We start from the raw sequence: 12,752 nt of genomic DNA, 5'->3' as shown, positions 1-12,752 counted from the left end.
GGACTGTAATCATCTACACTGAGGGTAGGACTTGAGGTTCAGAGTGAGAATATGGAGACAGGTGCCAAAATCTTTAGTGTATGAGGATCTGTTACCTGGTAGAAAACACGATCAAAGGATGGTGGCCGGTACTGGAGCATTATGGCGTGAGCTTCGGAGGACCAGCAACTGCTACCCCAGGGCTGAGCAGTAATGGTCTGGATGTGCTTTGGGGAACTAGGAGAAGCCGGCCCTACATCCTGCTGGTACACATAAGTTTTGTGGGGGGAATTTACAGAAGCAGTGAACTCAGGCTCATGTTCTGTAAATAGCTTATGGATGTGTTGGGGAATTTGTGTATCCTGGACTCAGGTTTCAGGAGGATAGAGTGGAAAGACTTGGGGAGGAAAGAGAACACTGGAAGGCAGAGTGATTACAGAGCAGTGTGGGGATGAATGTCAGAGGTTGAAGTACTGACCTTCTGCCTGTTGCTATAAAAGAATCTTTCATAATTGTAAACTTTCAGCATGACCCTGTTGTGAGATGCCTGCCAGGGCGAGTATTCGTTAATAACTGTGCCCTAGATAACCAAATGAGTTAATCTTCTGAGTAGAGTTATTTACCATTACCCATGTGAATGTGGAAGGGTGTCTGCCAAACACAGTTATTGTGGTTTTGGCATAAAAAGTCCTTTCTGACAGTAATTGTTGGCCAGTATGTTTAGCTGCTCCTTGAGGCCACTCCTGGAACAGGAGAGCAATGCCATGTCATCACAGAGGGAAGGATGCTTATCGTCCTGTTTTCCGTTACCAGGCCTTCTTCCAAGCCATTTCAAATATGCATCAAATTGTGCAGATTTGTTCATGAACTCAGGGCTAGGGTGCAGCCCTGTTTGAAGCAGTTTAAGATGATAAGGAAAATGTTTGACTCAACGTGTTACCTGTCAGTTTTGAGGACCATTATAAATCATTCTTTTCCCCAAGACAGGATGAGGCTGACTGCTTCCCTGCCCTCTTCTCCAGCTTCACCCTCAGAGTTCTTGAAACTGCAGTTTACCATAGAGTTTAGAGTAAGGAAATTTTACAAATATACAATAACATAGATGAGACAGGGGTGCTATCAGATCCTTGCTTTTGGAAAGAAATGTTCTTAGATGTCTTAAAGCGAGGTAAAAAAAAAAAATGTCACTGAGAAAGGTAGAGGTTGAAGGAGAGAATCTTTGAAGATTCCTAAGGTATGATCAGGGCTGTCCTTGTTTTATCTTTAACGGATTGAGTAACAAATGGAGGAGGAAGTTTTATACTGAAAATATTTTTGTTAGGATCTGTATAAATGCAAAGCTCATCTCATTCACTAGAAATTTTTAAGGAAAATTTCCTTCTCTGTAATGAACTGAGCATAATTTTGACAAGAAAAGAAGATAATTATTTAGGTAACCTTCCAGCCCTTTGAGTTTTGGGGTCGTACCAAGCTGTCATTGGATGATTCACTGTCATGCCGACAACTGTTACTTTCCTCTCCAGTTCTCAGTGATGAATGTATTTACATCATGTGCTCAGTTCAGTGAAGAACTAGTTAACTGGTGATTTAACTAACTGTCCATGCACATCATGTATTGGTCATGTTACTTTGCAATAGATGCAGCTTAATATTTTCCTTTAGATTAGATCTGAAAATGATGTTTTCTTATTAATGTATGTTTAAGCCTCTCAGGACTGCATTTTAGAGTGGTCTGTGTAACTGGAACTCTCACGGCCCTCTGAGGACACTGGTAAACAATTCATTTTTTCCTTTCATGGCCCTTAGTGTCAGTAAAAATCAATGACAAAATAATAAGCATGCAATACAGAGTGTCTTTTCTATTTTCTGTTTATGCCTTTATTTGAAACTGTAATGAAATAATGTCAAACTTGCAACTATAAGAAAATAGTATCTGCTGTTTGAATATAATACAGGCCAAATTCTATAAACTTTAATTAGGCCAAGCTTGCATTGAGCTCAGTAGGAATCTGGCTGAGGATGTCTTTTAATTACCTCTGCCTTAAAATATGTAAGAATTTTCACATTGCTTTTCTCACTCAAAGAACAATGCATGGATAGCTAAACTAATAAAATGTTTAAATAGATACAAATCAAACTTGAAAAGTTTAAACTGTTGTTTTCATCCTGTAAGTCAGCTGAGAAAAAGCATACAGATTGTAGTTCTAAATTATGTCCATAGAGTATTTCAAATCCAGTAAATTAACTCTCCTTTTTTTCCCTATTTGAGCTCATAAATGTTAACCTCAGAAGTGCCTCAAATTCTTCCATTGAAATAAAGTTGAACTGACAATAGCCAGATGATGTAAAATTGAAACTGAAATTCTATCCTTGGCCCATCCCATGTTCTTCCCCCTAGGTATTAGAGGAATCATAGGAGAGTTAGTGTTTTCATTGTATGTGAACTGTAATATTTGGGCAAAACAGGGCATATAAATTTCTTACTGCCAGGAGAAAGCAATTACCAGTGCAGAGAAGATAGCTGGCAATAAATAAACAGAACTATGCTAGATAGGACTTTAAAGATTTATTTAGAATGACTTAGCTTATAGAAAACAGGCCTTTATGTTTATCATATGCCTTCATTCGAGTTTCTTAGTAGAAAGGCTAATTATGTCACCAAGCTATTTTTTGTACATTATTTCAAAATAAATAAATGAATTGGGATATGTTATACTGCGCAGTTAAACCCCTGAAGGAAACTTAGTCGCACACAGCGAAACAAATAGCACCTTGAAAATGCAGTGTATCTGGTGTTAACATGCAAGGATAATGACTGACATTTACCAAGCCCTGGATTGTGTCTGGGTGCACTGTGAGCTAGGTATTATCCTTATCTTGCAGATGAGAAAAATCAGCTCACCTGGTGCCAAGAAACTCCACTGTCCCTGAATGGGAACCCGATCTATCTGATTCCAAAGGCAGTGGTGCTCTTGACTTTTGTATACCACCTCCCCCATGTTGAACCTTTCCAGCAGCCCCACTGATATGTGCGGTGCCTTCTCTTTTATTTTGAAAACAGTATGTCATGGGAATCTTTGTGGTTCTGGAGAGGAAGCAAGAAGGAATTTTATGACAGAAGAGTTTTCCTGTTAGGTGGTCTCAGCTAAGCGTAACCCTTAACCCTATCTCCAACCTCAACCCCAATCCCAGCTATAAGGGTTAGAGAGAGAGGGACTTAGAGGAAATTTAACTCTGAAGCATCCTTCAGGGTAAGATAATAATCCTTATAGCTCTTCACACCACGTCTGTCAGCGGCCCTACTCTCTGGAACTCAAATGGAGGAAAATTGGGACTCTAAGATGGGACTCGAAGACGTGGTTCATCTGAGATTAGCTATTATTATCTTGTCATCATTATCAAATTCAAGTGCAGTATATTAAAATCTATTAACTCACATTAATTTTGGAGGAAATTCTCTAAATCTTGTCTAATCAGACATTGCTAGAAATATTTTAAGGAGCTACAGAGTCAAACCCCCAACAGGAAGAAGTAATTTTGCTTCAAAGGGCAATTAGAAAATAGGAAAACAAATTGAAGTCTAAATGATAAAAATCAAAGTCTTCATGACTTGAGGAATTACAAATGAAAAGTACATCTAATGAGCTTCCTATGTTTGAGGAAGCAACTTTAAAAATGTGTAAAAATTTAATATATGAAAAACAGCCTCACTACCCAGAATTAATTATAAAACTAAATAGTAGTAAATTAATAATTAACGGTTTTTATCATAAAACAATATAAAGCTATAGACCCCGTGTGACTACCACTTACACCATTCACCTCCCCTTAGGTACCAGCAACTTTGTTTTTTCAGTTTGCTTTCATATATTTCCATAAAATATACCCATAAACAATATGTAGGATTGTTTTGTGTGCATTAAAAAATTTAATTAAATGTTATATTCTCCAGCCTGTTTCTCTAGAATATTTCTAGAGAACTCAAAACTGCTTGATGTTTGTCTACATTAAGACATATTAAGCTTAACTCCTTCCTTTTGCCTGCTGAATAGCATTTTGTCATGAGTAAACCTCATTTGATCTATCCATTCTGCTATTTATGGCGGTGTTCCTCATCCTGTGTGAATATCCCAGTATGCGAATCCTCAGAAATATGTATGAACGGGCTCTAGGAAACAGAGCTGGAAGAGGAAGTATTGGGTTGTAGAGTAGGCCTTTTTCCATTTTACTACAGTCTGCTGAACCAGCTGTGTGTGTGAGAGATGCTATGTTTTTCAAATGTAATATCACTATAAAACTCATTTTATGAAGACCTTTTGTTTTTTGAAACTTATTCCAGTTAGCCAGGGATTGGCAGTTTAAGGCCTGCAGCCGAATCTGGTCTCCTGCCTGTTTTTATAAGTTAAGTTTTGTTGGAACCTAGCCTCACTCATTCATTTGTGTACTGTCCATGGCCGCTTTCATGCTGTAATGTCAAAATTGAGTAGTCACAACAGAGACCATATGGCTCGCAAAGCCCAAAGCATTTGCTCTCTGGCTCTATACAGAAAAAATTTGCTGACCTGTGAAATTATAGTATTACCTACTGTCACTCTGTTTACTGTTTTGCTTTTTAAATTATCTAATATTCAGCTACATAAGTAAATAAATAAGACTATTTCAGAATGTGATAGAAGCAATGGAAAATGGTGATGTGAGTGCAGTGATGACATCAGATAGGTGGTAGAGAGAGTCTGGGAAAATGCCGTATGGGCTGAGACCCAGGAGATACGAAAACCAAGGCTCAGAGAGGTTATGTAATGTGTACAAAGTCACACAGGTAGTAAGTGGTAGAAGTGAGATTTAAACTCATGAATAACTCCAAACATAGAGGGCCCTTTCCTCTGTAATATAGCTGTCTTCATATATTCATGCAAACACAATACCAAGCAGATAGGTAAGTGTTATAGCAGAGAAGCATAAGCAAAATGGTTTAGTTCTCCTAGACTTGGCAGGCCAGAGACAGTGTTCTGATGTGTTGAAATTTGGAATCAGTACTGATTTGAATCATAGTCCTGGCACTGACTTGGCTGAATGACTTAAATTTGCAGCCTTCATTGTTGTTTGGTGGGGCGGGGGTGGGAGGGAGCTGTCTGTAAACTGAGGAGGGTGTTTGGATGATCTCCACAAGCTCTTCTGGCTCTCACTTTCTATGATGCTGTGACTTTAGGAGGTGGCATTTGATCTGGGCTTCGGAGGGTGGGGTGATTTTGACAGGCTGCCTTGTAAATGAAGCGAAAAGGTATTCCAGGTGGTAAGAACAGTTTGAGCAAAAACACAGTGTCTAGGAACTGTAGAAAGAATTTCAGGGATGGTGTATAATAGTCTGATCCGACTAGGCTAGAGTTTAATCTGTAGAAGACGGCGGCGGGGGGGCGGGGCAGGCAAGAGGCATCTGGCACTGAGCTGAGGGAGGGCCTGAAAGTTATGCTTAGGAGCTGGGATGCTTTTCCTTGGAATTAGAGGATTTAAAAGGTCCTCTGTCTTTTCTTGAGCGTCCCTGTCCAGTGACCGTCCTCTCTCTCTATGAAGTTCCATTGATGGAGACTTTGTACACCATCTGTTCATTTTCAGACAGCTCTAAGTATAAGAAAATTCTTCCTTACATTGAGTCAAAGCTTATGGGTTCTAGCTATACCTGTTCTAAGGTGCAGATACTGAAAGTCATTGGAAGATTTTAAATGGTAGAGGAACATGTTGAGGGATATGTGACCCCAGGGCCTGAAGCAGGCCTGTGGCAGCACCCATATAACTGTACCCCAAAGGAAGAGTACTGTTAAAAGCCTTTAAAAAGCCTTCCATTCATCAAATATGTGTTGAGCACCTACGATGGGTCAGTCAGTGACCAAGAACCTAGTGATAAGACAGAGTTCCTGCTCTCACACTCTTCCCAGGCTCATGGGGAAGATGGACCAGCAGACCATTGTGACAAGGACTCTGGGAGTTTGGGGCAGGAGTCCCTAACCTGGCAGATGGAGGATAAGAGGTCAGGAGTCAGGGGTGGGCAGGTAAGTGTTCCTGGAAGTTGAGGACCTGGCCAGATTGACCCAGGAGGCCGAAGGGAGAGCACCCAGGGAGAGGGAGCACACAGGTAGAAATATGAGTGAATGTGGCTTGTTTAAAGGACTGAAAGCCATTCTATGGTGAGATGTAGTGTGTGTCTAGTAAATGGCTGGAAGTGAGGCTGGTCAGTAGACAGGGACTGGTCACGAGGGGCTGTGTTTGCCATGCTAAGGACTTTATATCCTAAATTTGATGAGAAGTCAATATTCTTTTTTGTTCTTTTTTCTCCCTTTTTATTGAAGTATAGTTGATTTATAATATTGTGTTAGTTTCAGGTGTACAGCAAAGTGATTTTAGTTAATACAGATACATACATATATATGTATATATATTATATATATACATATATATATTCTTTTTCAGATTCTTTTCCATTATAGGTTATTATAAGATATTGAATATAGTACCCTGTGCTATACAGTAGGTCCTTGTTGTTTATCTGTTTCATATATAGTAGTGTGTATCTGTTAGTCCCAAACTCCTAATCTATCCCTACTCCCCCTTTTCCCCTTTGGTAACCATGAGTTTGTTTACTATGAGTCTGTTTTGTAAATAAGTTCATTTCTATCATTTTTTTTAGGTTCCACATGTAAGTGATATCATGTGACATTTGTCTTTCTCTGTTTGACTTACTTCACTTAGTATAACCTCTAGGTCTGTCCATGTTGCTGCAAATGATATTATTTCATTCTTTTTTTATGGCTGAGTAATATTCCATTACCTATATACCACATCTTCTTTATTCACTCATTTGCCAATGGACACTTAAGTTGCTTGCATGTCTTGGCCATTGTAAATAGTGCTGCTGTGAACATTGGGGTGCATGTATTTTTTTGAATTCGAGTTTTCATCTTTTCCAGATATATGCCCAAGAGTGGGATTGCTGGATCATATCAGTAACCCTATTTTTAGTTTTCGAAGGAACCTCCATACTGTTCTCCATAGTGGCTGCACCAATTTATATTCTCACCAACAGTGTAGGAGGGTTCCATTTTCTCCACACCCTATCCAGCATTTATTATTTGTAGACTTTTTGATGATGGCCATTCTGAGTGGTGTGAGGTGACACCTTATAGTAGTTTTGATTTGCATTTCTCTCATAATTAGCCGTGTTGAGCATTTTTTCATGTGCCTGTTGGCCATCTGTATGTCTTCTTTGGAGAAATGTCTGTTTAGGTCTTTGGCCCATTTTTTAATTGGGTTGTTGGGTTTTTGTGATATTGAGCTATATGAGCTGTTTGTATATTTTGGAAATTAAGCCCTTGTCAGTTGCACCATTTGCAAATATTTTCTCCCATTCCATAGGTTGTCTTTTTGTTTTCTTGATGGTTTCCTTTGCTGTGCAAAAGCTTTTAAGTTTAATTAGGTCCCGTTTTTAAATTTTTGCTTTTATTTCTATTCCCTTGGGAGACTGACCTAAGAAAACATTACTACAATTTATGTCAGAGGTTTTGCCTATGTTCTCTTTTAGGAGTTTTATGGTATCATGTCTTATCAAGTCTTTAAGCCATTTTGAGTTCATTTTTGTACATGGTGTGAGTATGTGTTCTAACTTCATTGATTTACAGGTGGCTGTCCAGCTTTCCCAGCACCACTTGCTGAAGAGACTGTCTTTTCCCCATTGTATATTCTTGCCTCCTTTGTCAAAGATTAATTGATCATAGGTGTGTGGGTTTATTTCTGGGCTCTCTGTTCTGTTGCATTGATCAATATGTCTGTTTTTGTGCCAGTACCATGGTATTTTGATTACTGTAGCTTTGGAGTATTGTCTGAAGTCTGGGAGGGTTATGCCTCCAGCTTTGTTCTTTTTCCTTAGGATTGCTTTGGCAATTCTGGGTCTTTTGTGATTCCATATAAATTTTAGGATTATTTGTTCTAGTTCTGTGAAGAATGTCGTGGGTAATTTGATATGGATCACATTAAAACTGTAGATTGCTTTGGGTAGTATGCCCATTTTAACAGTATGAATTCTTTCAATCCAAGAGCATGGGATAGCTTTCCATTTCTTTAAATCATCTTCAATTTCCTTTATCAATGTTTCATAGTTCTCAGAGAAGTCAATATTCTCAAAAACAGTTTTTCCTCCCCCGTTTATAGAATGTACACATACTCCTTTTAAAAGTATTACAACCTATGGTAAATATGAAGGAAGAAATAAAAATCACCTTTAATCTCACTAACCAGAAATAACTACTAGTAAACATTTTGGTATGTTTCTAACCAAGTATGTTTCTATGCATAGATACAGAAGAAAAGCTTGATCTTATTGTGTTATTTGGTTTGTATCTTACTTTTTCTAATGTAATGTCATGTGTCTGCATTTCCAAGGCCATGCCATTAATAATTATTTGAGAATTTAGCTACTAATGACTGTATATCATAGCCCAATAGATGACTTTATCTTATTTTACATAAATGCCTCATAATAGATAAAGTTTTAAGTTGCTTGCATTTTTCACTACTATAAATAATGTTGTGAAAGACAATCTTGTTTGTAAATTTATATTCACATCTGCATTTTTCCTTAGGATACGTCCAGCCACGTCAGTGGTTGCCTTTTAAGCAGGCTTGAGATGGACTCAAGTGTGTTTATTTGAAAAGCCGTTATGACAGTAATGTGAAGGGTGGGCTGGAAAAAGATGATCTAGAAGTAAGCAGAGGAAGATGCTATTTGAGCAATTTAGGCCAAGTGTAAGGGCATAAACTAAGTTATTGGCAGCAAGGTCAGAGAAAAGAGGAAATGATAACGATTCTTAAAGTGTTTGCTTGTTTTATGTTTATGTATTTGTTTGCATGACAGAGCTTTCTTCGAACCTGATGAAAACTACCAGCATTTTTTACATATGAATTCAGGGGTTTAGGGACCTCTAAGGTGGCTATTGTGGGTAGGGCGAAGAGGTTAGTGGGGCTTGATGGTTCTTTTCCAAAATAGGAAGTACTACGGGGAGGGGGGGAGAAACAGGTTTGAAGGGTTGGCGTGGGGAGGAGAAATTTATGAGCCCAGTATTAGATGGATCGGGTAAAACTGTCAGGGAGATAGTTTGTAAATTGATGTAATGGCTTAGGAGAGAGGTCAGAGCGGGATGTGAGGATGTGAGGATGTGGGAGCCATCCCCACAAAGGTGGTGGTATTGAGACCCTGGACACAGAAGTACCCTAGAGATGAGGGTGTTTATGTGAAGGGCACTTGGGGCATAACCAGGGAGACAACCTTCTCCTAAGTAGCAGACAAGGGGGAAACTAGAGAAGGAGCTAGAAGATAAGTACGAAGAAAACCAGAAGGGAATGGTGTTGAGGAAGCCAAGAGACACAAGAGTTTCAAGGAAAAAGTCATCAAACTGTCCAATGTTGCAGAGGTCAAGCACAAAAAGGACTGGAGGGCGTCCACAGGAGCAATTTAAGTCACCTGGAAATGTGGAATGAACAGATTCAGAGGAATTGTGGGGCTGGAAGCCAGATTGTAGCTTGCAGTGAGGATTGAAGGGAGCTGCGGGAGTAGAACATTCATGGCTTTTTTCTAAGAGAGCTTGTTGTGAAGGGCTGGAGAGGGCCAGGTGTGAGCTAGAGTGAGATGGGGCAGCAGAAGGTTCACTTTTTCTTCTTGTTTATATTCAAGAAGCAAAGCTAGATTTCCAAATTGTCATATGACTTCGATTACCTCTCCAACATTTGCTATTTGCCATGTTTAAAATCCTTTTATTGGTGATTATTTTTTTGGACATGGTATACTCTGTCCAAGCTTCCAGCAAAAGCATTGCTGCCCAGACTCCTAGCATCTTACTTCAAGTTCTGTTTAAACAAGCCAAGACCTCCATGTTTGCTCTTAGTCTCATTGGATTTTAATTAGACCCCCCTCTCAGTTTTTAAGCTTCAGCATACTAATATTTGGAGTTGCACTTTTTAAATTATAGAATATGATTTGTGTCCTTGAAGTTTGACCTTTACCTGAAGAATTGGCTGAAAATGGTAAATGTTTAAATGTTGCAGGTTAGAGAATGTCTTGATTGTGTTGCCAAATGCTGAATGACAGAGAGATTTAATTCTAACAAGCACTAATTATAAAGGGAAAAAAAATCAAAAGGTGATGTCAGCCAGAATCAAAGTGAACCAGAACAAGAAATACTTTTATTGGTTACAGAACATCAACAATGTGTGATACAGCCTTATTCACTTACTTTACTAGCAATGAAAATACTGCAGGCTGTCTCTAGGGGGTTCAGACAGGCTTATTGAAGACATAATCATTTTGATAGGTGTTATTCGTTGGTAATATGATGCTTTGGAGCGGCAGAAAATTACTTATTTTTAGAGATATGCTAAATGTTCTTGGCTTTAAAAAAACAATATGGCAAAGATTTTATAACTTGGAAGAAGTGGATAGTCAATGCAATGTATCCACTGGTTTCTTGCTTAACAGTAAATTAGCCTATTTTTGAGTATTATTTCTCTCAGCACAATTGCATTAAATATTTTGACATCAAAAAAAGAGGTATCGGGGCTTCCCTGGTGGCGCAGTGGTTGAGAGTCCGCCTGCCGATGCAGGGGACATGGGTTCGTGCCCCGGTCCGGGAAGATCCCACATGCTGCGGAGCGGCTGCGCCCGTGAGCCATGGCCGCTGAGCCTGCGCGTCCGGAGCCTGTGCTCCGCAACAGGAGAGGCCACAACAGTGAGAGGCCTGCGTACCGCAAAAAAAAAAAAAAAAAAAAAAAAAAAGGTATCACTTTTTTAGAGGTCATTGTGTTATAATAGGAAACAGTTATCCACTTAGGAGATTAAATAGAGGTTATATACGTATATATATATATATACGTATACATCAATACATACATACACACACACATATATATAAATAGGCGTGTGTGTGTGTGTGTGTGTGTGTGTGTGTGTGTGTCTCTTTGCTTTATAAAGACCCTGGTTATCTTTTTCTTAAGGTGAGATTTATTTTTCTTGAAGATAAGATTTTACTCTGAAATTCTTGGTCCTGTCTTCTTTCTCTTTGTTTTCCAGTGAAATTCATTATCATATCTTTTAACTCTCTTTGGACCTCTCTTCCTCCCCATGCTGTCGAGAACCTGAGGCCATTCCTTTAATCATTCTTTCACCATTCTAGCCAGTTCTCTTCTTGACTTCTCATTGAATCTAATTCAGTCTTCCCAGGCTCAGCCTCATCATTTGACATCTTTGCCACTGTACCTGGGCTGCTGAGCACTGTTAGCTGAAACTTGACAACAGTGCCAATTATAACCTCTGCAAATGCATGGTCTGTTAGGGCCCCAAGACGGCCTCTGCAATCCTTGATTGTTCTACACTTTGACCGCTGTCTGCCTATTTCCTCCCTGCCACCTGTTCCCTCAGTCTCAGAAAATAATCTTGACTTCTGTTTTATTGAGACCACCAGGCAGGAACTCCTGAACATCCTCTTCTTTTACTAACATTCCCTGTCTCACTACCTACAAAATTTCTCAACACATATCACCTTCTAGTTATTTTCCTACTTTTTATCCTTAACTTGGTCACCAGGCTGCTCAGAAGAGTAGTGCCTTTTGTTTCTCCTTCTACGCTCTGGCTTCCATCCAAAACTGCTAACTGTTAACACCTATGAGATAGTTTTCAACCTTCACTTGATTTGACCTTTAAGGCATTTTAACATTATTCAGTACTATCTCTAAGCATGTTCCTCAGTGTTCATAAAAACTCCTCACTTTTGGAATTTCTCCCACCTTACTTTCTCACAAATTCAAAGTTGCCATTTTTCCAAAATAGCAGGAAAAAATTTAAGCATTTATTGCTTTACAACATAATAATTGATATGAATGCTCATCATTCAGTATTAAGTATACTTCTAAAAATTACATTATACTTTTATATATAGTATATAAATATAACTCAGTATTAGTTATACTTTAAAAAGACAAGAAACATATATTAATTATTCCTTGGTTTCTTCTTTCCTAGTTAATGAAGGAGTTCCCTCTCCTGAGCATGTTCAACATCCATGAAAACCTTTTAGAAGCCCTTCTGGAACTACAAGCATATGCTGATGTTCAGGCGGTCTTAGCAAAGTATGATGGTAAGTCCTTGGGTACTTTTATCTACTTGAGTATTCCTCTCTTCTTGATGTATTTCAATGATTAGATCAGAAGGATCATTTTTATAGCACAGCACTTTGATGACTATCCTCTTAGAGAATTTCCACCTGATCTCCGTGGTCAGGAATCACTCAGAACCTCTGCAGGTAGCATGTACCTTTTTGGAGCAGCACTGACTGTTTGAGCTCCTGCTGTGACCCCTCATCGGCTGACTGTGACCACTACCTGTTGGTTATGTTGATCCTTCAAAGCAATAGAACAGCTGGTAGCTCTTGCTACAAACCTTGTGACAGTTCAGTAATATTTGAAGATCAGATCATGGCCCTTTCATCCCAGGTCTTCTCCTCATTAGCAGAATAACCCCCATTTCTTCATACGAGAGGCTTTGCGGTCACCCATGAGCACAGAATAACATTTTGCCTCTTCTTAATAAACCAGAAAAATAAGCTGACATCTCCTAGATATTTGAAGACTCTTCTGCTCATATTGCCATTGTCTGTGAATTTACTATTTGATTAATTGTACAGAAATTTTCTACATAATTACCTGCCATGACTTAGCTTCTGGAATCTCTGCAGAAT

General features: G+C 38.9%; 1 protein-coding gene across 7 annotated transcripts in view; it reads left to right on the top strand.

The window, feature by feature from the left end:
• Window positions 1-12,752, top strand: part of ST7 (suppression of tumorigenicity 7) — a 254,701-nt gene that overhangs the window by 187,277 nt on the left and 54,672 nt on the right. For all 7 annotated transcript variants that reach the window (XM_060156804.1, XM_060156802.1, XM_060156803.1 and 4 more), the window contains one exon: window positions 12,038-12,152. In XM_060156804.1, the coding sequence (XP_060012787.1) occupies window positions 12,038-12,152 (115 nt within the window). The remainder of the gene's footprint in view (window positions 1-12,037; window positions 12,153-12,752) is intronic.

Source organism: Lagenorhynchus albirostris, chromosome 8, assembly GCF_949774975.1.
Source record: "Lagenorhynchus albirostris chromosome 8, mLagAlb1.1, whole genome shotgun sequence".
Taxonomy (NCBI): Eukaryota; Metazoa; Chordata; class Mammalia; order Artiodactyla; family Delphinidae; genus Lagenorhynchus; species Lagenorhynchus albirostris.
This window is presented reverse-complemented; position numbering and strand designations above follow the sequence as displayed.